Source organism: Dermacentor variabilis, chromosome 1 (assembly GCF_050947875.1).
Source record: "Dermacentor variabilis isolate Ectoservices chromosome 1, ASM5094787v1, whole genome shotgun sequence".
Lineage (NCBI taxonomy): Eukaryota > Metazoa > Arthropoda > Arachnida > Ixodida > Ixodidae > Dermacentor > Dermacentor variabilis.
In genome coordinates this window covers 249,244,053-249,270,717 of record NC_134568.1, presented here as the reverse complement: position 1 = coordinate 249,270,717, position 26,665 = coordinate 249,244,053, and the positions used below count along the sequence as shown (strand labels likewise).

The following is a 26,665-nucleotide window of genomic DNA, read 5'->3' as shown; positions in this document are numbered from 1 at the left end:
TGCGACCGCATAGGGATCATCCTCGCATTCCAGTCATTGTGCCCGAAACAGGCGATGCCAAAGCAGGGATCATCCTCGCATTCCAGTCATTGTGCCCGAAACAGGCGATGCCAAAGCAGGGATCATCCTCTCATTCCAGTCATTGTGCCCGAAACAGGCGATGCCAAAGCAGGGATCATCCTCTCATTACAGTCATTGTGCCCGACCAGCAGCGCTACAACAGGGTGCTACGAGATCGTGCTCGACATGGTGCTACGGCATCGCTACAACAGGGTGCTACGAGATCGTGCTCGACGTGGTGCTACGGCAGCGCTACGACAGTGTGCGTCACCATTAGCCCATTGTACATTCACGTGCTCGTCTTTTGAGGGGTTCCTTCTTGCCCTCAACTGCGAGAGTATAAAAACAGCTGCCCCCGGACGCCAAAAGGAGGGCTCCGATTTCTTCTGCTGAGTAAAGTGCTCTCCCGTCTCTCTACTTCGGTCAACCTGACCGCCAACTCTTTGCGATGTTAAAATAAACAAGTTGTTTCGTTGTTACCAGTCGACTCATGCTTTGCCGGGACCTTCGGATGCTTCCAGTTGTACCCCAGGCCGCCAGGCCAACGCTACCCTTGGGGCTTGCGACCCAGGTACAACCACGGGCGTCAGCGCCGAGTTCCCAACAGATCGTACCAGCAGTCCGATCCAAAACAAGAGGAAAAAAAAAAGAAAAAGAAAATACACTGAATACCAATAACAAAATTTTCTGAGCCCCTATTGTGAACTTTGTTTTTGTACGTCTCCATTTTTTGTCGTTTCCCTACTTTTCTTCTTCCAATTGCCTCTTACTGATCTCTATTGTGGACATGTTTACTTTCCCCCTGCTCTCGCTGAAACCAAGGGCTTCAAGGAGCATAGGCTATGCAAGGAGTCTAGAGGTACCTAAATCGACCGCTGGGCAGATATCTTTGCATTCTAATAAAACATGCTCCATCGTTTCCCTAGCTTTACCACAGGAAGCACACGCTTCTTCATTCTTATATCTCGTTTTACAGGTGCTTGTTCTAAGGCATCCTAATCTCGCTTCGAAAAGTAATGAGCTTCCCTTTGAGTTATCATAACTGTTTCTTTCCTGATTTTGTTTTTTCCTCTTAAGTAGTTACTCATGGAAGGTTTCTTTTCCACTGCCGCCGCCCACGAGATTATTTCGGCCTCTCAGACTTTCCGCTTGACGTTCTTTGTTGCTCTGTTGCTCACGCTACAGGCTGCATACTTGCTGGTAAGCTTCCTAGTTCTTTTCCTCCACTGTGAATTAATGTTTTTTTTTCGTACAAATACCTCAACACTCTCCCAGCCCATTTACTTTCTTCCGTTCTTCATAATCAATTTTACTGTGAGTTTCCCTCACTTCAAAACTTGTCCAGCCCATATCACCTTGCCCAGCTTCACTTTTAGTATTCCCGTTAGCGCCCAAAGCGAGGTGTCACACTGACCTTTGGTTGCCATCGAGTCCCGATTGTAAACTTGATTTCAAGCGAACAACTGCATTCCCAAAAGTAAGTCGGTGTGCGCACCCCTGCTGTGCGTGCAGGCATCAAGGTATCCTAACTGGATTGGGGCGGAGACGTGCTTCGCGGCATATTCATTGTAATTTCACTGTGGGCCCCGAGACCAATTGTGTGCGCACGCTCTTATAATAGTGCTTTATTGCCATTGCAAATTTATACTGACACCTCTTTGCTATGTATACATGACATGGGTTATACAAAATGATGTCTTCAATTTTGCTGTCATTGTCAAGTGCGTCGTCTGCTAGCGAGAGGGCATTTGTTGTGTGGGCACTGGCGGATGCCCAGTTTTTCTAACGCAAAGTCTCTGCAGTAAGATTATTTATGGTCGGCCGGTACCAACTGTAGATTTAGACAGGTGAACTGCTATTTTTAACATTGTTTTCTAAAGGTAACACGTAATTTTTGCCACAGAAGCTGCCTATCTGCAACATGAAGCTACATAAGAAAATGTTACTGATATCGTGTCATTTGACGCGTGCTTTTTGTTGGTGGAATATTGAACAGGGTCAAGATCAAAGAAAGCAATATTATAGTGAAATAAACTGGGTTCATTAACTGTACGGCTAGAAGGGATGCAGATGACCCCCAATGCACTTCTAGATAAATTTAAGGGTACATAGACATATATATCCACGAGATATATACAAGAGAAAAATTATTAGATATTCTAAATGCACTGATTGAAAAAGTGAGAACTCCCGACCGAAATAAGTGTGTTTCTTTTAAAAGTTGCACCAGTGCCAGGTGAACACATTGACTTTCCGAGAAAAAGGAAATCAAGGCAATTCTTGGACGTTAATATGAACAGTGTTAGGGACAAGATATTGCCTATGCACTCAGACTGAATCGGGGAGACCGGGAAGTTTTTACCAAAGTAATATCCGTGGCCTGTCTGGTGATCCCCTTCAACGTGCCAGCAGGCGAAATGAAGTAGAAACATGTAGCCTAATTGAGTGGTATTTGCTATTTAGATCATATTCGACTTCAGAATTCACTATTAAGAATTACGTAATAGCTGTTTGCATTTGAATGTAACGAATAACAGCACTTTTGAACTCTTGAAGGTGAGCGACCGATGCAAGTGAGTGGCTGTTGCGAAGAGGTGCACCAGCTCCTGAGAGAATTAACGCATGGGTGCTAATCGGTTCTGCTGAACAAGTTCCTAGCTGTCACTCAATATAAATGGCCCGTTTTGGGACAGCCTGTAAATCTGCAAACTTGATTCAGGCCAGGAAAACATTCTTTTTTTACAGTCTCACCGTGTCTGCAAGACTGCAACACCCCTCGAATCGAGCAACAGCCCCAAATGCCACATCTTGAAGACCATGCTTTCGTGTTTTGCAAGCTCCAGAAGCAAATTCAGGAGTTGTAAATATGTTACAGCCGCCTAATGTTCAGTAGGCCTATTCGACTTATCCTGGGCTATCCAGGACTGCCCGAGATTAATAAAAACTTAGAGCGCTAAAAACACAAAAGACATAGAAAAAGAAACGCACACCACACGCAAGTTTTTTAGCGCTCTAAGTTTTTATTAATATGCATTGCCAACTAGCCCACCTATTCATTCGTTTACCGCCCGAGATGTTTCGTATGCAACGCTCGTTGGCTGAAATGAACGTTTCGGGCAGTCCAGGGCTGTCATATGGATGGATAATTGAACAGGCCCAAGCAGCTCCTTCCGAGTAACAGGAATGAACAAATCTTAAAGGAAATACTTTTGCGCCCTTCAGACGACGGAAGCAATAGGTGGTGTCCTGATATCACCCCCAGCGACGGTTACCTCTATACAGAATCTCAAAGATCATGGTTCTCGGCGCCAGAAACAACTGCAACAACCAAAAATGCGTCATGACAGCCATAGACACGAAAATACGGTAAATAGCCTCTTTCTCTACCATTTTGTGCCGTATCGTACAAATATAAACACATTTGATATTTGACTCAACAGAATCTTATTCTCCAATATTCGTATCCAATTAGAAAATTTTGCTATTTGTAAAACCATAGCAAAATTAATGCAAACATGTTGCCATTAACCGTCAATGTTTTGTCAACACCATAAGCTTCAGTATTTTTATAGACTGTGCGGACCACAACATTACAACTAGTAAACATCATCTAAAGATGAAAGCAAGAGCGCACATCCTTTCACAAAAAATAGGGATGTGTAAATATTCAAAATATTTAATATGAATCAAATAGCCTCTGCTATTCAACAAATAGTAGATTTCAGAATTCACTATTTGAATTTGTCAGATATTTTCTTATTAAATGGTGAGATCCTGGGATATGTTTGTCAAAACATAGGATAATGACACTTATCGGAGTCTACAGAGAGAAAGTCTAATGCAAGTGGTAATTGTTCTGAATGATTCTGCTGCAGGAGAGTCATGGTTGATTCAAGAGAGCCACCAGTTCCTGTAGCGAATGCTTGAAGTACCAAACTTCTGCACAATAATTTCCAGTCATCCATTACGGATGCCTTTTCTTCAGGTGGCCTATGAATTTGTTTTCTCAATTTAGGTTATTTACTTTATTTGGACAGTCTTACCATGTTTCATGGCACTGGAAGCCAGGTGGATAAGCAAGGACAGAAGCAGAATGAAAAGGACAACACAAATCATGTTTCATTACTGTCATTGTCACAATGTGCCAGATTTGATCACCTTCCTTTTTTTTTTCTCATTTACAAGCTGCCGAGTTGACCGGAACTCCAGTTGTAAACTGCACTACGTGCATCAACTAATGCAAAGACTGCCTCCTGCAATTGATAATTGCGTGGCATGCAATTATCATCTAATCTGGTCTGGAAGTAAACTTATGTTAGGGAAAAAAAACAGAACACCAACCGAAATGGTGTTAAATATGAGGTTTTGCGTGCCAAAACCACTTTCTGATTATGAGGCACGCCATAGTGGGGGGCTCTGGAAAATTCGACCACCTGGGGTTCTTTAACATGCACCTAAATCTAAGTACCACGCGTGTTTTTGCATTTCGCCCCCATCGAAATGCGGGCACCGTGGCCGGGATTCGATCCCGCGACCTTATGCTCAGCAGCTCAACACCATAGCCACCGAACAACCGCGGCGGGTCCCAAAATGGTGTTGTCAAGGGTGTAACGTTTCGGCTTAAACACTTCTGTCTAAGCTTCCATGTGGAAAGCATTAACGTGGAAGCCAAAACGCCAACTCCTTTGAGAACGCCACTTTGATCAGCATTTTGTTTTTTTGTTCCTAATACGATGCCTCCTCCTCTTCTTTTAACTGAACAGAGTCCACACAACTTTTATATATCACTTAGTTTAAATATAAGGAAATATTCAGATTTAATTTGATATTTAAAGGTAGTTTTTTTAATTATTTGTATTCGGTTCGATTTGGAAATCTCACTATTGAGCACCTGCCCATAGAAGTGAATACCAGCCGCCCGTTTCTAGTTACGGCACAGGCCTTTACTTTTGCGACAGGGTGCACATTATTTTGCGGAAAGTGCACAGCAGAGAAAATATTTTAGAAAAATATATCTACATCTTTATTTATGCTTCTATGTTTGCAAATTCACCATACTAAATGTAGCTGTAGAACAGAAATAAACAAGAAACAGAGAAGTGATTTGCAAGCAACTATCAAAGGGACACTAAAGAGAAAAATGATTTGAGCTGTGTTAGTGAATTACCCTTCCACAATAATAATAATAATAATAATAATAATAATAATAATAATAATAATAATAATAATAATAATAATAATAATAATAATAATAATAATAATAATAATAAACACTCTTACTGTAAGACACTTTGTAAGCCAGAAAATATGTAAAAATGAAAGACTGGTGGCAAAACCACCATGAAGTTCTTGTGCTAGCTTGCTCTGATGTTATTAATTTTAACCCTGTCTGCTTGGGCCTAGATAAATTCCTATCTGTAAAAATTGGATACATTGTAGTTTAAGAGAGCCAAAGACTCAACTTTGCAAGTTTGAAAACCTTTACTGAGCCACAATGGCCCAAACACAAAAAAGTACTTTGAAATCCATGATATCACACTGACTTACAGGTGGTCGGGTTTTGGCATGAAATTAAAAAATGTGAACTTCAACCTTCCTTTCCTCTTCTAATAATCAACTTGTTGCTGCAATGTCAATGAAAGTAGAGTTCTTCAAGGATACTTCATTAATCTAAACTAATTCAGCGCTTCTCTTTAGTGTCCCTTTAAGCAAAAAAGAAAAGACGCTCATAGAACATTACACATTTGCACTAATAAAAACTGTGGCAGCTAAAAACTGAGTGTTTACATATCTAATGTGCAATGTGGAACGCACCATTCTACTATCACTAAAAACTGAAGCAATATGATGTGCCTTGCTCACACCATTCAAATGATTTCTCATTACTAGACACTGCAACTCCAGAAATGTGTTCATTAACTGTTCAAAAAAAAAAAAAAAAGGTTCATATAGCCCTTAGACTGCTCAGTTCAACTATTTCCCCAAAATGGTGCTCGAGCCAATTTCTTAACAAACTAATGAGAGCAAAATGACAGGTGTCCTATACAAATATTTTAAACTATATACAACACATGTAAGCAAACAGTGCTTGACAACAGGCCATCACAATAAGTGACTGCATGCAGCAAAATGTCAAGTGTCTACACTTAGGCTCGAACCATTCAAGTAATTACACACTTGCATCTGGCAAAATACACCAGTACACAACAATGCACCCTAACCCTACATGATTCATCCTTGGCACACATCAATAGAATAACTGTCTACATTGGATGACATGAACCAGATAATGTGTGTAGTACCGTGCCCTCCTCTTTTCTTTGCTGGAATGAAAAGTTAGAATGTCTCGCAATGGTCAGGAGTAATCAGGAAGGAAAGCCGTAGACGCTGTCAGAATCAGACTCCTCTTTTGGTGTCATGTTGAGCCTTGATTTCACAGAGCTTGAGCTGCTTGAGCTGAAAAGGAATGAATAACGAATTTATAAGGTGGAATATTACATCAATGGTGCCACTCAACAGAATATATGTAGCGTTGAGAGAGAAAAATTCTCAGCATGAGAAGAAGTGAACCAAAGATATTGGCACACTTTCAGAGCTGTTTGCTGGTTATTAGTGTTCATAATCTAGAACAATTTTCTATGCATGGCTTTGACCAAATATCATAGTTGAGTGTGGGGGTGACTGACTGGCTAACCAGCACCTCAACTCAAGAAAGTTCAAAGAGTCGCTAAAAGCAAAATACACTTACTGTAGCGGGCAATGGCAATTTGTATACAAGTAATACACATCTGGAAATGTCATACTGCTACAAATATAGTGCAGTGTGTAGAAACTCTATATTTCATTATCATGTGAACTGCACCACAGTCATTGCTCCACGCTGATCCTAGGGCTGTGTGAGCTCATTGTTTTGTCGCTATGAAAGCTATCTGACCTGGTGGTCGGCTTTCCCTACATTATGGGAGTTTTCATATCTTTTAGAAGTTAACGACCCACAACTGGTGCCATAAAAGCTGGGATACAGCAGCCAGGGCCACTGTAAATATTCTGATGATTCATGCTGGTGCAAACCTCTCTCCAAGATGACGACCCCACTCAAAACACAATTACGATGCAGGACCACACTATGAGCAAAGCTGGATGTCCTCCTGGACAAAGTCTGAAGCTTTAGCTCAGGAATCGAGTGCACTGTTTGTTTAGAGAGGATAGAGTACCTTTCAAGCGAATCCAGAAACTTGACAAGCACAGCTTCGCTACTGTTCAAGTAAACAGCCAAGTAGTGAGCCCCAGTGAACTTTCCCCAACCTTTATCTACTTATAGCACAATGTATGCTACATGAATGAAGTTACTGAAGCTTGAGCTTGAGATATTTGACAGGCATCACCGAGACTGGCATTTGGGAGCCAATTTGAATCTGCTCTCTACGTGAACTAGAAACTAAGGCATACTGAAAAGTTATATTACTTGAGTCTTGTAAGTGGACACCTTTTGTTTGCAGTATTTGGAGTGATGGAAAGTGACGAGTGCAACAAGGACACAATGGAGATTCTACGCAAATTGATTTTTGTACACGGACATTTCAAAGCCCTCACTGACTTGAAATCTGTTTTGTCATCATCCAAAACTACATATTCGGTATGTCACATGAGCATGAGATAATCCCTTTGCAGCCACTAGCATTTCTGTGGTGCCTGACCTGTTCCCCCTTCACTACGAGAGCCCTTCAGCACCTCTTTTACCACCATAGAAATGTTCTCCCTCAACGAACACTGTGACAGTGCCAGTTATAAAGGCAAAGCTAACACCCCTTACTAGGTTTAAGGGGTCCCTGAATCACCAACAGCTTGAAAGCTTAAAATGAATTACATAGTGGCTGATGTGTACTAGTGCATAATAAACATATAGCCACAAGAATTATTTGAAATGAAGCAGTAGTAGCCAATTTACAGGCGTTAGATGAACGACTACGCAGCTGTCTCTGTTTCCCACTCGCCTTAGCTACCTTCCCCAACTCTATGTAGTGCCGCAAAAGCTACGCCAGAAGAAAAGCTCCTTCACTATCCGCCCCTAATCGCCCTCAATGCGAAGCCGACTGCATGGAAGCTTCATAAAAGGTTTAGTGGCACACAATGGGCAAGCACCCCTCTATTCTTTATATACACAGTCACCTCTCATCATATTGGAACTGTCGTCCCTTGTCAACCGATCAATAGACAGCATTTACACCTGCTGACGTCACCTGGAGACACCCTGCTGACATCACTATGTGGGGAAAGGCGCCGGAAAGACCAAGAGAGGAGCACAGGATTGTTTTTTTGAATTTGTGGTGTCCTCATGGCACATAGTGCTGTCATGGTGTTCTTACGGCACACAGTACTGTCATGCTCGCAAAAGATGATTGCCACCACATTCTGTACACAGTGCGCGCGTTTATTTGCAATGTACAAAAAATGTCACAGGTGGTCCAGGGGCCCTTTAAATTACTTTGCACTAGTATATTTCACGATGGTATGAAGGTTGGCACCACATTTATACAAATGACTCAGTAACATCCACTTCTACAATAGGCGTCTGGAATAAATACCCTAAAAGAACAATTTTATCGGGGCTCACAGGGTAACTGAAGTGCTGGAGCTACCATGTGCTGGAGTGGCACATGGTTACTCATCGCAAGTGGTGTTCATGGCTTTCTCTAAAAGGGATAGGTCAGCCTTCGTGAGAGCCGTTGTGTGTAACTTTCAACGTGCTCTCTGATGCAGCAACGGTACAGATCTATTCGAAATGTCAACCAAGAAAGTGATTTTTACACGCAGAGTGACCTTACAAGGAGTCATCATACATGTCTACACTGTATTTGACTAAATGTTGCCCATACAAACTACTTCTTTCAATAAATGTGATTGATATGATTTCCACTGTGTGGTTTATGCAATCTATCAAATTTTGTGCATCTGCAAGTGCTTTGTGACAACAAGAGCGGTCCTCAAGTCTTTAAGACTATGTGGCAGCTCCACCACATTCTTAGACCTTGGAGCAGTGCTGGTGTGCTTCACATGCAACGAAAGTGCGATTAGTCTTCCACCAGTGCATTCGCCTTAACCAGACTTCAGTCTCCTCTTATCATGTGTACTTGTCACGTGTGCGCTGTGTGCACGTGTACCATGTAGGAGTGTGTCATTTATTGCATCACCCTAATCACCATGCTAGGCACATAGCCAGGCGAACATCTCCAGTACCAATAAGGAATGTCTCCGTCATTTCTTTGTGGACAAAACTAAGCCAAGTGATTCTTTAATAAAGATTACATTGCTGCTCAATCTCTATGAGAGCAGGCAAGTTGAGCACAGTAACTGATAGCAAACAATCCTGGACACTTTCTTTGAAGTCAGCTTTAGAAGATGTCGACATAGTGCTTCCGCTCCCATTCTGACGTCACGACTAGCAAGCACAAGTGAAAAGCAGAAATCATTTGTTTGATGGCACGGATTGGCAGCGTGAAGCAATTAGCATAAAATCTACACAACTTTCAGCCACACCATTTGGTGCACACGACCAAAGTGCCCAGGATAAGGCATGATAGAATTTTCATAAAGACGAGCAAACCTCAAGAAATTGTCAAGTTATTTATAGGTTCTTCATCTTGCTCAGTTTCCCATGGAGGAGCTTCCTAACATTTGTGAATGCCAGTATAATAAGAGGGGCTCCTGTTGGAGTTGTTGACAAGAGTACTAACTCTTCTTTCAACTTCCTTGATATTCGGGTAAGACGACAAGCAATTTTGAAGAAATACATATAGGCCACTTGTTTCATTCTTTATGCCATCTGCAGCTGAAGCCACATACTCCACATATTCCACATTTCCTTCTTTGCAAAATCTAGAATAATGCCAGTCATAGCTTCTTGCCTTACGTTTACATTTTTTTCTTGCAATGCTTTCCTCATACATTTTCAAGCAGTCACTTCTGCCTACCTGTTCATCACAAATAAACATGAATTCTATGCACTTTCCTGTATCATAGAGTAAGATTGCTCAGCAGCAGCAATTGTATCCCAATAATTATAGGATGAGGTACTAAGTATATTAGCCATTAGAACTCTTAACTATACACTGGCAGCAAGCCTATCAACATACCAGTAGAAGCATGCATTGCATTAAAGGAAGAGTAGGGCACTGTCTCAATTTTCCCTAAGTGCGCTGCATAAAGTATTTCAAAGAGATCGGCTGCTGATTATACTTTTTGGTGTGATGGCTGCAAACATTCCATAAATACAAATTTTGAAGGTTATTTCCGTCCAGTTGTCTGTCCTACTACAATTTAGACAAAAGATTCAAAGAAAGCCAAGGCTGGATATGAAATTTTGCAGCTGAATAGAAATTTTCCACTCACCAGCACCTTAGCACGCCAAAGTGGTCTCGCATTATGATTAAAACTAAGTAGACTTGCACTATCTGCAGAGGCAGTATGGAGCAACACTTATCCTAGGAAAAATTTGACTATTCCACTCCCCCAATACTTCCCTTCTTGCCTCTCACCCTTACATCAGGGGTCTCACACTATCAAACGTTGGGCTCCATAGGTAGTAGATAGCGCCTCATGAGCAGTGGTACTTTGACGTGTATTGGGGAGGGTGGAGTTGCATGGCGTTCACGTAGTTCAAGAACAAAGGCAAGGACAGCTGTCTGGGCTGCACAGAAGGGCTTTTCAGGCTGCGTGTGTCCCTTGGCAGCACGTCTGATACCTCTGGTATACACTAATGCCTGACCATCACCAGCCTTCGGGCATGTTCGCTCCATATAAGAACCAGACTGTGCATACTGTATGCATGAAGTTTTCTGGCTACTGCAGGAGTAGACTGCAATGATGTTTAAATTGATAGCAATTTTTTCCTTGAATGCTTGATTACATTGGTGCACGTTTTTATTAGCACCCATAAAAAATATGCAAGATCAGTCAGTGGCTAAATTGGAAAATTAATTGATAAGTCTTCCAAGTCATGAACAACTGTATCCATAGTATAAAGGAATTGAAAAGTGGTTAGCAACAAATCCATTATAAAGTGGCAGAACTTCATTTATACAAATATTTACAGGACATACAAATTTTTTTTTTTTACAATTCTAGGGTTATACATGCCAAAACTGCAATATGATTATGAGGCATGCTGTAGTAGGGGACTCCCGATTAATTTTTACCATATGGGGTACTTTATCGTGCACCCAATGCACAGTACACTGGCGTCTTTTTTTCATTTTGCTTTTATCTAGATGTGACCGCTGTGGTCAGTATTTTACCCTGTGTCCTCGGGCTTACTTAGCAGCTCAACACCAAAGCCACTATGCCACCACAGCGGGTATATATTGGAAATTATTATGCTTTCATATATATTAAGAATGACTTAATATTGGGTGGCAATCATTCACACAATCACTACAATGGCTGCAAGTAATGAAAAGGTATAGTATCGTCATGTGTAGCCTGTTTCAATTTCACGACATACCCAATCTGCGCTTATAAGTCCAAACAGGATGCTTAAAGGGCCCGAAACACTTTTCTGGCTAATCATAAGATGGCCTCACAATTAAAGTACATCATCCCATGAATCTCATGCAGTGAAAGTTTTTCGGATCCTTCGACTATAAGTGGAGTTATCACGCTGATACCCGGCTTTCTCTTTTCATTGCCGCTAGCGCGCTGGAAGCTACACAGCAGAGAAGCCAAGAGGGCAAAGACCTGGCTAAAGGTTGAGTGTCGTGGCAGTGAAAGGACTCGTCGCAGCACTCCGTGGAGGTCATGGTAGACTACGCTACGCAGCACACCGCTGGCATCCCAGAGGCCACACATAGCAGATGTAGCTACCGTAAAAACCGGAATACAGGCCGAACTTTTTTTCAAAAAGACTATTGCGAAAAGTCGACCCTCGTCTTATATACCGGACATTGGCGGAAAAACTACGGAAGTCTTGCAACAATGGGCGGATGAAGTAAAGAAGTGCCTTCGCCATCAGCAGCAGCGCATTGTGGCGACATTGTGGCACCGCCAATTTGCGTTTACATTGTCACAAAGTTATATTGGTCAAAAGTTGCTTTTTCACATTTTGTTTCAAAATGAGCGGAAGCCGACGACAAGTCCCCGTCGCGTTCAAGAAAAAGGCAATTGAGTGCCCGGAAGCCTACGCAACCTGGCGGCACAACGCGAATTTGGAGTATCTGAAAAGAGCATTCGGTACTGGCGGACCGCGAAACTGGAAGACAAGGTTGCGGAGTTGTCCGGGAGCTGCGTGTAAGATCGCTGCCTGTGACAGCCGACAATACACTGGGCAGCGAGAAGCACTCGTCATACGACTAGTTCGGACCACTCTAATCAAACGCGTTGCTCTGATTCGGAGTAGCGCTTGCGCACTTCGTGCCCTTCTGCGTACTGTACACCCAGCCAATTTTTAACATTATCGTGCGACCATTGACCCGCGTGTTTGTCAGCACCTTATCATCACAGCACGGAGCAGCGAAATAGCGTAAGTAAGCGCACGCATACACATGTGCGTATCTTGTTTGTTTTGCAGCTCAGCGCCGTTAATAAGGTGCTGTCAAGCACGCGGGTCGGTGGTCACGCAATACTGTTAAAAATTGGCCGGGTGCACATACGATCAGCATTTAAATAAATACTGTCACTATTGTGCATGAGTCGCATTTGTTTCAAGGTAAGGGTGTCTTTCAGTACTTTTGCCATTGAAAAAGGTCCGACCTATAGTCCGGTTTTTACGGTACATGCAGTGCAATGACGAAATTATTTTTAATTAATTAACTTGTAGGGTTTTATGTGCCAAAACCCCAATCTGATTATGAGGCATGCCATACTGGGGGACTCCAGAAATTTGGACCACCTGGGGTTCTTTAATGTGCACCTAAACCTAAGTACACAGGTGTTTCTGCATTTTGCCCCCATCGAAATGCGGCCGTCGTGGCTGGGATTCAATCCCACGACCTCGTGCTTAGCAGCCCATCATAGCCACTAAGCAACCGTGGCTTGTACATTCATAAGAGCAGACATTTGAATGAGTTGGTACAGATATATGGTGGAAATAAACAGTGCAACTTACACGCAGACCACAGGGCTGCATAAAACTACACAGTACATAATAACATACTAGGACTGTGTGTACTCCTGTCCTACGATCTGTGTAAAAGTTGTGCTGTTTCTTTCCATCATGTAACCCAAAATTAGCAATTATGTATTACTGAGATTGTTCTCATTATCATGAAATCAGCCCATAGCATTGGTGGGCCAACTGCTTTCAATGACGACATTGTGGATGCAAGAGGAAGCGACTGTTCACTGCTTTTGACACGTGATCGTAAATTCCCTGCTACATGCAATGCAATAATATTTAGCTTACATGTTCACAGGAGCCTTGTTAACAAATCATCAACAAGTTTTTACTATGTTGAGAAAAAGTGTTTGAGGGCCCCTATAAGTGAGAGAAATCCTGGTTGTGATGTCATGTGTGGTCATGCAGCAAAAAACATGTCAATGTGTCACCATCTCAGACTGGGAAACAATGTTCTCCGCATGGTGCTTCACATGAAGGTCAACACTACGAGAAACTTGTGCGGCCGAATCCATTCAATACCAACTGCTTCACAGACTGCCATAAGATGCGAGATAGTTCACCTGTCAAGTTCCAGTTTGTTCAGTGTGAAAATGTGAATATCAAAACATTGTTTTGTGCTAGATGCTTGTTTCAGTTTTTTTTAAATGAGCCTACAAATCTTAGCTGGGGTAGCAAATCATGTGGGAGTAATTAATTTTGCATGTTCTTACCTTGGAAACAAGTATTTCCAACTGCAATTCAAATGTTTTTCTTCAGGCAAAAAAAGTTAAGGCTGGTGATCACTTCCATGGCATTAGATGGGTTTTTACAATTCAAAGTCGCGCCATTTAAGCTTTGCTAGGCACCAACAACATTTCAACAAGTTATGGACCTTGTGTTGGCAGGACTGATATGACAGATTTTCCTTATCAACCTAGCCGATGTTTTTGCTGCTATCATTGATGAGCCCCTTCAGAGGCTGCAATTGATGGCATAATTGTCTGCATGCAGAAACACAACCAAGCAATCAAGTCATCAGGGCTCGCCCTAAAACCGGAAAAGTGCCACTTCACCTATAAATAACCGCTGATTCTTGGATATAATTAGCCATGATGGTGTTGCACAGCAGCCATCGCAAGTTTCCCACCACCCATTGATAAAAAGGTCTTTCACAGATTTCTGGCATTCTAACTAATTACAGATGTGTAGTGAGGGATTCCTCGTGCAATGCAGAGCCCCTCACGCACTCCACGTGGAAGTAGCCCAAAGAAGAGTTCAAGAAACTTTCAAGGCCACTTGCAGTTAGTGATGAGGATGATGACACGAAGACCCACCCAGATGCTAACAGCGAAGAATTGGGTGCTGTTCTAGTTCAGAAGAACTGGCTCAACCGAGTCACTGCATGCACAAGCTAGTCTCATAAAAAGCAGAAGCAAACTATAATACTACCAAAAACAAATTCAGCGATGATTAAGATAGTCACTAATGCGAAATTTGAGCGCAGTTCTAACGTGTTTTCATTTCGTGATATATTGGCTGGCGTCTCATGTCTCACAATCAGTCTCATGTGGCACGCTGAAAACAGAACAAAATGTGGCGCCACCACCTCGCTAATCTGGAGACTGCGAGAGCCAGCCTGTGGGGCCAGTGCGTGAGTGACGCGTGGGCGCGATTCAGAGAAGCCGCCACCGACAAACCTCCCAGACGACGGGCGCTACTCTGGCGCCATCTCATAGCCACCATTGTTGCACTATGCTTTTCTCACACTTTCACCATACCCTGCTCTGCTTTCCACCTAATAGCTCCACTGCACCCTCCTCTCCACTTTCCTCCTCGAGCCTCTTCTCTCCCGCCGTTTTTTTCATCCCCCGCTGCACACTGTGTTCACTCTCATCTTTTGCTGTACTCGTTCCCTCGGTTACGCGTGGAATGCCGACACTTGCCGCAGGATCGGGTGCCTAAGAGCTGCGCGCTCTAAAGATCATGCAGATCTCGCACACTGTGGGAATCAATGTAAGTGAAGCTTTTATAAACCGGCAAAATGAAATGATGCATCCTTGATCCACAGTGGACTTTTGTGACTAATGCGCTCCAAAACTGTCAGGCAATGTGGCAGAGGAATGCGAAGAAGCACCACCTTCAACTACAGCACCTAGACCTTCTAATGCCACAAAGCTCTAGCGTGAAAGCACATGCACCTAATCAGAACTGCCACCCACATTTGCTTTTGCACGCTTGTGTTGTCACATGCGTGCTCTTGCACGCACATGCTGCGAGATGTGGCATATGTGTCAATTGTCTCAAACAGCAGCTTGGTGTTAGCACGAGAGCAGCATGAGAGAAGTATGAGGGCGGTTCTGGCCTAATGGTTTGAGCATCAGGCTGTGGTGCTGGGACACAGGTTTGACACCACCATCAGACACATTATTATTTATTTTCTGTGTGTGAGCTATCCAGCAAAACTACAGTGCCACAGCTTTTGGGTCACCATTGACTGCGCCTGTATGTTATGATTGCCTGTACAATTAGACCGAACGAAAGAAAAATAATTTCTGATTCGACGTTTTTTTGCCATTAGCGAAAAAGGCGTCGTTTGACCAAATGTTATAGGTAAAACGTTTTTGGGCTACGCCCACTTTGTCTGCAACGCGATGTCACAAAACCATGAAAGTTCATCACGTCAAAGTGACATGTACACGTTAAAGACGCATTAATATGCCGAACAATACTTAAAAGTTTTTCTGAATATCCGGAGACTGCCTCGTTCCAAAAGGAGTTGAAAATGGCTGCAGCCGGTCGCTGTGGCACTGGCTAGTCGGGGCTGCCAGGGAGGGAGCATGGATTTATTTGCGTATAAGATTTTGCATGGCAGTAAAACATTATCGAGACCTTTCAGCATGTATACGACATCGCTCTGCCAACTCTATTTTGCTGAGGATCCGTTTTACCGGCATTTTTAACCTTCCGTTGCACGCTGTCGCGATTTTCGGCCTGCCAATGCAAGCTAAGTAAGATGAAGCTTACCAATCGCAGCCCCTGGCACCATCCTCCTCATCCGGCTATCTAGTTTCATTGCACTGGCTCAGCCCCATTGAAACTCTCTCCTCTCTCACAGACAGGCACTCATCATGAAAAAAAAAGTTACGCTGATCCCATGCACTGTGGTAATTCCTTTAAAAAATCTTAACTCCTTGTGGAGGTGGATGCTACTTGGCCCTAATTTTCAGGTCCAATTTTGATGTTCAGTGCCTAGACCACAGTGCGCAGATGACAGTGCTACACTAGGACCTACATAGAGTGGAGAAACGTCGTTGAAAAAAAGCCTTCAGCCTTAAGTAAAACAATGTGGTAAAGAGAGAGCACTAGCCCCTTGCAGTGGCATTACCTGGGAAAATCTATAACTTTCTTTGACCTCTTCTTCTTCACCGTGCTTTTCGGTGGTGCCATGCATGGAGCAGCCTGCATTGGGAAAATAAACCATGAATGCTGAAACCAGGAAAGATACATTCTAAACTAACTGTACTAAAAAATGCCCTACATGGGACCACATAATGGTTAATACAGCACTATCAGCCGACAGTGATGCTCCCAAAACAGGAAAATCCATTCCTTTTAACTGGTTATCATTACATCTACACTCCATCTCGCAAGTCGTTTGCAGCACAGCCGAAGGTGCAAGGCGTATACAGGCAATATCAATGCCCAGCGGAACATACGAGGTGTGACACAAAAGAAACGAGACTAAGTGTGTAGCTTGAAGAAAGAGTGGAGTTGGCAACAACTGTTTTGCTGACGTAATCCCACACACCTCCTCTATTTATGCCTCCACTTTCGACGGAACCGATCACGCCAGTTGGAAGTGCTGCGTCATTGAGTGAACATGTGCAACTGCATTCTGCCAGAAAAATGTCTGATATAAAAACCGAACAGCGAATCAACATCAAGTTTCTTGTGAAACTTAAGAAATCAGCCACGGGAACATTTCAAATAATAACCGAGGCTTATGGAGATGTAACCTTGTCTCGTGCACGTGTGTTTGAATGGCATACGCAATTTTCAGGGGGAAGGGACAGTGTGGAAGATGATGAACGTGCTGGGTGCCCGAAGTCAGCGATTACAGACCAAGAAATTGCCAAAGTTCATGATGTGATCAGTGGTAACCGAAGATTAAGTGTTCGTGCAGTGGCGGAGTTGGTTCACTTGGATAGGGAAGCTGTTTGACGCATTTTAATGGATGAATCACACATGACGAAGATTTGCGCGAAGGTTGTTCCAAAAGTTCTGTCCGTTGACTAAAAACAGTGCCGTAACGACGTGTGTGGGGACATGTTAGAACGAATTGCAAACGAGCCAAATTTGTTGGAATCTGTTGTAACATGTGATGAGACATGTATTTTTACCTATGACCCAGAAAGTAAGCGCCAGTCAATGAAGTGGAAGTCTCCAGGATCCCCAAGACCCAAAAAAGCACGCATGTCAAAATCAAAATTCAAGGCAATGTTAATAGTCTTCTTCGACATTAATGGAATTGTAATGATTGAATGGGTTCCCAGTGGTGAGACTGTTAATCAACACTACTACATTGAAGTACTAAAAGGACTTCGTGAAAAAATTTGGAAAAAAATGTCACAGTTGTGGAGTGATGGATGGCTGTTGCACCAGGACAATGCACCCGCTCACACGGCCCTATCTGTCAAGCAGTTTCTGACCAGCAAAAACATTACTGTGATGGGACATCCTCCTTATTCACCCGATTTGGCTCCATGCGACTTTGTTTTACTTCCTAAAGTTAAATCTTGCTTAAAGGTAACCCATTTTATCTCGGTTGAAGAGGTTCAGGCAAAAACGGAGAATCTCCTGAAGGGCCTTCCAAAAACCTCGTTCCCGAACTGTTACCAGCAATGGCAGCACCGAATGCTGAAGGGGACTACTTTGTAGGTGATAATGTCACAGAGAACTGATTCAGTAAGTACAATAAGTTATTGGACCAGTCTCGTTTCTTTTGTGTCACACCTCGTAGTTCCGGGCATAACTGTCCAACTAATGGCAGGATCAGAGTTTTGCATTTGCTTGGTACATGATGCGTTAGAGCAATATCTGACATGTTAGGACCTTTGCACATACACGTCATATACCACAAATTCTGCGGCTGCTGAGCAGACGACGTGGCGCAGATGAACAGATCTCGAGTGACATTCGGCCTACCTATTGGCTAAGAAGTCTTGCAGCTTCGAAACTGCTGCAAACGAGTTGCAAGATGGAGTATAGACACTTTAGAACACAAGTACTTGTGCACAGCACTTTGTTTGCTCTATATCTTGACAAGGTACAATGCCAAAAGTTTTTAAAAGGCTGTTTATCAGGTTGGGCATTGAAAACATACAAGCATGGCGCATAGATCAAGCAGTGTTGATCTTGCCTGCAAACATCACCACCGGTGCATGCTGTACAAACCAAAATCCAAACAAAGACCTTTGTGCCCCTATTCTCAGAGGACCTACTATCCCTGCCAGCAGAGACATCACAGCTGTCACCTCTGTGTCACATGCAAAATAAGCCTGCAAGGCACAAAAAGTCAGTAGCAACATCAACACATTGAGGATTCCTGTGAAATGCACAGAGTGTGCAAAACATGCCTCTGGAAATGTGATGCACAAGAAAAGTGGGGAGAGAAAAAAAAAGGAGGTGGGGGTAAAAGTCATGTGAGCCTCTGGGTCTGATATGAAAGAAGGCAGGGGAAGGATGTCGCTTGCCAGCATTCATTCAAGCAGTGGGAGAAGGCCTTTGCTGCAGGGAAGGCAACTCGCCCCTACTTGCACTATCACCTCGCAACATTTCTTCGGCTTTGAACTTTGCTATTAATAAACCCTGTGGGGTGCTTCTTACAGGCAGCTGCAAGAACTACCGCCCATGGCACGCAAGACGGCACAAGTGCTGGTGCACATGCATGAAATTCCCAGCTGTCAGAGCTGCCCTGAAATAACTGTAGGAAGATTGAACTTGGGCTGTTTGTGGTCTTAGTGTCTTTCGTGATGGCCACAGCCGAGTTTCGAAATGAATGTCTCTGCACCCCTTTTAAAAGGTTATTGTAGTAGAATGCCCCCTGGGAGGCACCTTACAACTTCCAGAGCCCAGTAAAAATTTTCAACCAAGACTGGTAAGGGGCCCTATAGGACTGCACAGACTTGTGTCTATCGGTGTGAAACAATAGACTGTTCTCAAGAATGACAATTGTTAGAAAACAAAATATGCAGACAGCTAGGCGCTTCTTATGAGTTGTGAATGCGAAAGCATTAATGCCCAATTGAGTGCCACTGAGCAGTGCTTCGAGATTTGCGCCGCATGTATGTACAATAGCGGTACATGCTGCCCGAGCCAGCAAGAAGCAGCAGCCTGTGGTGCTAATGCCACATGCCACAGATGACCTGCACCATGAGAGACAGAGGAAGCAGCAGTGGCCACAAAGGCCAGCAGGTGCAAGCAGCAGCTAAGCCCAGTGGGGTTGAGAGAGAGAGATAAAGACCATGCACCGGCTTCCGAGAGCAAGGGTGACATGGCATTGCGGCGATGTCCTCTCCCCTCACTGAACACCTGGTGTGCTACTGCGACAGTAGGTGTTCCTCTTTGCTCGCTCTGCTCCGTCGAAGTATACCCATGACTTGGCATCGCAGCCAATGGGACTTTAGGTGCCGTTTGCTGCTACAGACTATAGACACCGGCTTTTTTGCTCAATGGGCCATTTTATGCTTTCGCATCAAAAAACAAGGCCGTGGTTTTAAGGTTTGGGCAACTAAATAAGGTTATACAATGTTCAGCAAGCCAAAGAAGGTCTGAAATCTGTGCTTCCTTCTGCAGCAGTTGAACCCTGAAGATCAGGCTGTTGAACCCTGAAGATCAGGCTGGATAACATCTAGATGGTTCATCTATACTCAACTGATTAACCAGCCTTACCTGACCTGGACCTGGCAAATCAACACAGCAGTAAAGAGCTCAGGAATAATTGTGACCACCTGTGGTTCCTTAACATACACCCAAAGCACAGCACACTATCATTTCTGCATTCCACCTCCATTGAAATGCTACTGTTGCTGATAGGGAATGAACTTTCTGCATAATATTCTAAGAAAAAAATTATTCTGGGGTTTGACGTGCCAAGCATAATATCCTGTGTGAAATTATGGAGCGTGCCCATGTGACCATCTGCCCTGTTGTAAGGCCATATACAAATAGTTTAGGTTAGCATTTCGAGTTCATTTTACACCCTATTTTTGTGTCATATGATATGATACTGTGATCACATCACTATATAAGCTGCTTACTTTTTGCTTAGAGTTAATGCAAACGATGATAATGCTGGAGTGCCACATTGTTTATGTGGTATCATTTAAGTTGTTTAGACCGATGCAGATTGCTCATTGTTGAACAGTTATACAGTGCAGATTGCATGCTCACTTTGGAATCACATTTTATATTGGAAGTAGCACATTAGTAACAAAGAAAAAGCGGGAGCAAGTGAAAGACAGGGAGAAAAGCTCAGACACACACAGACAGAAAGAAGCTAACTGCTGTTGTACAGTCTTTAATGCTTTGCAGTGAGAAAATTTTATTCACTTAGCCACTGTGTAACTACATGCAACAAATAGAATATGTCATACCCTTTGGACACTGAAACAAGCACCACTTATGTGGACAAATGCATTATGAACAATTTAGTATTTACATAGTGCTCCTACATGCTGTATTTAGTACAGCTGTATTTAGTAAGGGCATTGCCTTACTTGAAGCATTCTCCGAGGCAGAGACATGGATTTGTGCCGCAGGCCACTTAGTAGGACACTGTTTCTTTGCTGGTTGCTTGTTATATTTTGATTGCTATAAACCATGCATTCTTTGCTTTGAGTACTTCCGAGATTTCTTGAAAGAGCGCAGGTTAGGGCGCGTTGGTATTCCATAACTGAGGTTTTTTAGCGCACGAAAAGGGACGAAAGACAGTGGCAAGACGCATGCCACATGTAGCGCTGTGTCCACGTCTTGCCACTGTCTTTCGCCCCTTTTCGTGCACTAAAAAACCTCAGTTACCGAGATTTCTGTTCTCTTCACAACAAAAATTTGTGGATGGGGACTTCAATTTTGTATTTTTGCCTATTGATATCTTAAGAAATGCTCAATCAACATATGATGTGACAAGTGGTGCTTATGTCCTCATTTTTCAAAGCATGAAATTAAGGATTTGACAGAATCCCATCTGGTCAGGAAGAGGCATGGTGGAAAAAGAGAACCTCAATGACGAACAAATTCTTTTAGTGAAAAATTAAACGAAATTTCAGCTATCACATGAGAGCCTTGTTCTCAATGAGAACAATACGAATGAGCAGATGGGTATGCAGGCTTGAATAGGTCAAGCAAGCATCGGACGCACACGTGGACGCACATGGCTGTAGCAGCATGCCACGTGTTAAGATGAAACTACTGACAACAGAAGCCTCAGGAAACCAGAATAACATGCTTTCTATACCATTTGATGAATGCTCTCACAAAGTATAACTCACACAATGGATGTTTATGTGTCGCCCGAAAAAAGGAACATATTGTACAGATTCATTCTATGCACTGAAATGACCCATCCTCAGATTCATTGAACACGAGTTTTTTTTTCACAGAATATTTGCAGCAAAAATAAATATATATTTTTTTCGCACTGCACCAAAGTGCACTTGCTACCCTTCTATGGTCGTGTTGTGCTCTTATGTCCTACACACAAAGCACCGCGTCCCATGGCAATGATAAACATGAACATATTTCGAAAGAGGCTGAGAGAATGGCATCACATAATCACAAAAAGTGTGCTATTTACTGTGACTGGAGAAATGCCTAACAGAGTTTTGGTAACCATCTTAAGCACCACAAGGTGGCGGGCAAATTAGTGATCTTAACTCCTTAAGGAATCTTCATGACCTCCGCTTGCCATGAGTGATCATCACTTTTTGACCCCTCACAATGTGGATAATGGTAGACATTCGATCATTATCATTGCTTTTATTGAATTATATTTCCCACAATATTTGCAGACATATTTCTGTGTTTTAACCACCTTATTAAGGCACATGAAGTAAAAAAGATGAGTCACTATAGCAGCTTTCTAAAAATAAAGAAAAATAGCTTTAATCAAAGTTTAATATCCACGTGAACAACATAGAGGTGGACGAACACAACAGCTGGAATTTTGCATCTGCTGTTTTTACTGTTCTCTCCATGCAACCAATGTTCTATTAGAAATGGGCAACATGTGCTTTTTCATTATTGAATGCAGATGTGCAGATATCTTAAATTTCGCATATGAATTGAATAGTCTTATTTTTCATTCATGTTCAATTTGAGAAATCATTATTCACAATTGTTGAACACTTATTTCTATTTGAATGCAAAGGATAACAACACTTATGGTTTACACGGAGAAAGACCTATGCAAAGTGGCAATTGTTCCAAATGTTTCTCCTGCATGAATGCCATTATTGTGTGCAAGCACCAGTTCCTGAGTAAACACATGGAACCGGTAACATCAGCACAGCAATTTCGTCATTCAATAAGGATGCCTCATCTCTAGGCACTATACGAATTTGCTGTCTACATTTAGGCAACACAATTTATTATTGCACAATCTCTCCATGTATGCATCCATGAAAACAGAGTGCAATGTAGCAGTACAACACATAGCTTCTTTAACAGAAACACAACACCCTATGTGCATCTGGTAATGTGCTGCTCCTTTGTTTCTTTACTGTAATTGTTATGGTGCACCAGATATGATCATCTTTCCTGTTTACAAGCTTCTCAGTTTTGAAGTTGATATTCATAGATACTGAATCCATGAATATCAGCTGACCCACCCTTTATGCAAGAAAAACACTCTCAAAGTTCCTTTTACGCTAAAAAGACTGATGCTTACACCATCAGCAACACTGTCAGCAGAACCCCAGGGCTTCAGCTTCTGGACTCCAAATGGATTTGTGAGAGCTGCTGCAGTGCGCTTCACTCTACTGTTGAACGACCCCATCCGCATGAAGCCCAAGTCTTTTTCAAGGCTCCGAGAAGCTGCGAAAAACCAGCAAAAAGCACTGTCACTCTCACAACAGAAAACAATTTACAATAAAACACGGAAGCAATCCAGCTCATGACATTTGCTTCTAAGTAAAGCAGATTCAACAGTCACAAACAAACAAGAAAAGGAATACCATTCCCAAGCTTCCACAGCAAATAAAACAAGCAATTCACACAAAAAGCAAGATATCAAGAGAACTCATCCCTGTAACATCACAAACAAACAGATCAAAAGGAACCAAACAGAACTATGGTTGTTTTCATGAAGGGCACATAAACATTTTCCATGTATGCATTAACTTTGATAGTACCAGCATAGTGGCTCAGTGGCGATCTTGTGCTGCTGAGCATGAGGTCGCAAGATCAAATCCTGGCTGCGGTGGCTGCAGTCCAATGCAGATGAAATGGGCAAATGCCTGCAGTTAACCCAAAGCCCTCGACTACAACTCCCTCATAGCCCAGAATGCAGGCTCCACCTTTAAACCCCATTAAATAATTCTTCAATTTGAATAACTGTTTCAACGTAGCAAACTTAAGATGCCATAAGATGTTATGTGCCACACTTTATTTAAGAAAAAAATTTTACAAGGAAATGTGAAAGGAACATTTACTGTAAGCCAAGTCTACGGAAGACTCCCAGCAAAGCACACCTACAGTCAGCATAGAGAGATTGTGGGATACAGGTACCGCAAAAGCCGAACTGCAGCACAGTTTTAGCCTGCAGCCAGTAGAACAGTACGGCTCTATGTTGGTCGCATACACTAGTACGGGTAGCAAATCTGAAATCGAGGCCCAGGTTCAATAAATATTCAGATTTTTCTCAGACCCTGTGCCTCAAACTTTTGATGCCCACTGTAACATTTCATGTATTGCGGAACATTTTAAAATATCATTTTATTGTGCAACCTCCCAGATTATTGGATAATCCTTGCAGCTTTCCGTATTTTGGAGTAGAGGTACCAAAATAGACAAGCACAACTGTATTATCAATGGCTGCAGTACTCTTTACAAAGCATAGAAACTGACGGCATCTCATGGCTCATACACAAAAGTGAGAGTTTCACAATGATGAGAGTTTCAAATCGGAGTCCTAAGAAATGTGATGCAGCTACGATGGCAAGTAATTTGATGTCCGCTCCTTTTTTGTTAAGTTATGAATGTTGATCACCTGATCAGACATCTGAAGTGCATTTAAGGCAGTGGAACAATGCTACACTGCCACGAAATATTAGCACAGTATTAACAGAAGATTTTAACAGCAACTGCCTGAATTGCAGAAAACCTTAAAAGTTAGAAAAAAAAGTGGTGTGTAGCTGAAAATGGTTATACTCAATTTTTGCTGTAATGTGCCAGCAAATTCTGTAGGAATCAGGCAGGTTAAAAAATACCGATTCCGAATATAGAGCCCACACTGTTTATTTTGATGCAAGCTGCACACCACCGTCCAGAACAGTTTTTTAAACCAATACATGAATCAGCAGGAGATAATAACCTTGAATTTTATTTACATAATGATGCTTATGTGGTGGAAAAGAAAAAACACAGTGCAAGTATTTAAAGGATAGATAGTTTCCGAAGAATGTAGTATGATGCAATACACATTAGTGAGGTAACAACTTTTTATGTAAGTAACTCACTACATGACCAGTTGAAAAATAAAAGGTGAGGAAAGTGAGTGTAGTTTGTGTTACAAGGTTTTCACCACCCTAAAAAGCAACGCACACAGTTTGATCCAACGGAAATGCTTAAACAAATACATTACAGTGTTCCCAGAATACTGCATGAAAGCAAAAATATCTGTTGACCACAGAATACTACAGCCAAAACCCCCAAGGGTTTAGTGGGTGTCATGGGTGCAATACAGAGGAATATGGGGTACAGATGCTGCCACCATCAAAAGCATGCAAAAAAAAAAAAAAGAGGGAGACTTTTGCGTGAACACAAACACTTGGTAGAAAAAAAGAAGTGCCACAAAAACATCCAGCAACAACAAAGTTTGGCCAGGTGCACTGTAATGTAGGAGGCAGAAGTTGTTAAAAAAATAGACAAAGCACCAAAAGCAAGAGACACATTCCACAGTGCTAAGCCAAAGGCAATCCTTACCTCAAGATGATGAAGCCTGAATGCCAATGTGGCAGCCTCCCATAAAATCTGTCACAGAATGGGCCTGGGTAAGGTTTGTCCCCATAATGAAAGTATACACGTGCTCATAATGACAGGCACCCTGTCACAGAATGCACGGCACTCAAATCCACACTGACAATATCATAAAAATAGAATGCATGCCTTTATTTTTCAAAACTTGACAAGAACACATTTCTAAGACACAACCACAAACAGAGATCAGGGAGTTAAAAAAAAATTACATATATGAGAACAGAAAAACAGATTTGATTGCCAGGTGCTGCAGCTCAGTCATTACACCAAGAAAAGGTTCATCAAAGAAATGTGCTTTCCCATTATCAAGACAAACCTCTCATTGCAGCCCTTGTCAAAAGTATGGTGACTACTCTGCGCATGGTCACACCATTTGCCAAGCTGTGTGGGCCTGCTGCTCCCTTAAGAGCTCCCAGCACTCTACACTACAAAATTCTAAGTATAAGGCCTCAACAGCAGTAATAAAAACATAGCAGCCAAATTGGCATGCCCAAAGAAAGCTCTGCTAGTCTCACATACGAGATGGCCACTACACTTTTGACAAAGACTGTACATGTGTTCAGCTCTGACCGAGATCATCAATAACAATTTTATCTCGACAAACTGTCTTAAACACAACGCTGCATAAATAGCAAATTAGGACGACTGAACGCAAACAAAACCAGTAACCCTTTCAGCGTCACTGACGTATCAGCACATTTCCACATTCCTGTCCCGTCATGTTCCTTTTGACATTCCCTTTGTCAGATAGGAATGCGAGGACCACCCCAAGAGAGAATTTGGCATTATCTGTGTCATTTTCCATTTCTGCACAACCAAAAATAAACTGTTGCGTTTGTTTTACAATGCTTGAGAAAAAAACCTGATGTTGGGGGTGCATCACCTACAAAACAACCTGACACTGAAAGGCTCAAAAATATTTTAGCAACATTTTTCCAATCACATACTAAAACTAATCTGAAACCAGGCAAGACGATAAAACTTTATGCAGAAACACTGAAGTATCGTTTGCTTTCATAATATCTACAGAAAGGTACCACTTTTAGCACCTTTCCTAGCAATAAGACTTCAGTAACACATTTTAGAGCTTCATATAGAGCCCTCTGGGCGTGTATGATGTAGTGCAACTTCAAAATGTTACTTCAGAAAATTCTGGCTGTAACTAAGGATTTCAACATATTCTGCATGGACCACATGTATACAGAAATGAAGCTCTTTTTCAATCGCACCATAGAATATACCCTCCCACCCTTTTTCTTT

At 42.4% G+C, this 26,665-nt stretch overlaps 1 protein-coding gene across 1 annotated transcript in view; it reads right to left on the bottom strand.

Moving 5' to 3' along the window:
- Positions 1-5,059: 5,059 nt before the first annotated feature.
- LOC142560643 (uncharacterized) overlaps positions 5,060-26,665 on the bottom strand; it is a 39,039-nt gene continuing 17,433 nt past the window's right edge. The window contains exons 3-5 of the mRNA XM_075672872.1: positions 23,097-23,242; positions 16,536-16,609; positions 5,060-6,516 (exon numbers count right to left, since the gene is read on the bottom strand). Of these exons, the coding sequence (XP_075528987.1) occupies positions 6,426-6,516; positions 16,536-16,609; positions 23,097-23,242 (311 nt within the window). The 3' untranslated portion in view covers positions 5,060-6,425. The remainder of the gene's footprint in view (positions 6,517-16,535; positions 16,610-23,096; positions 23,243-26,665) is intronic.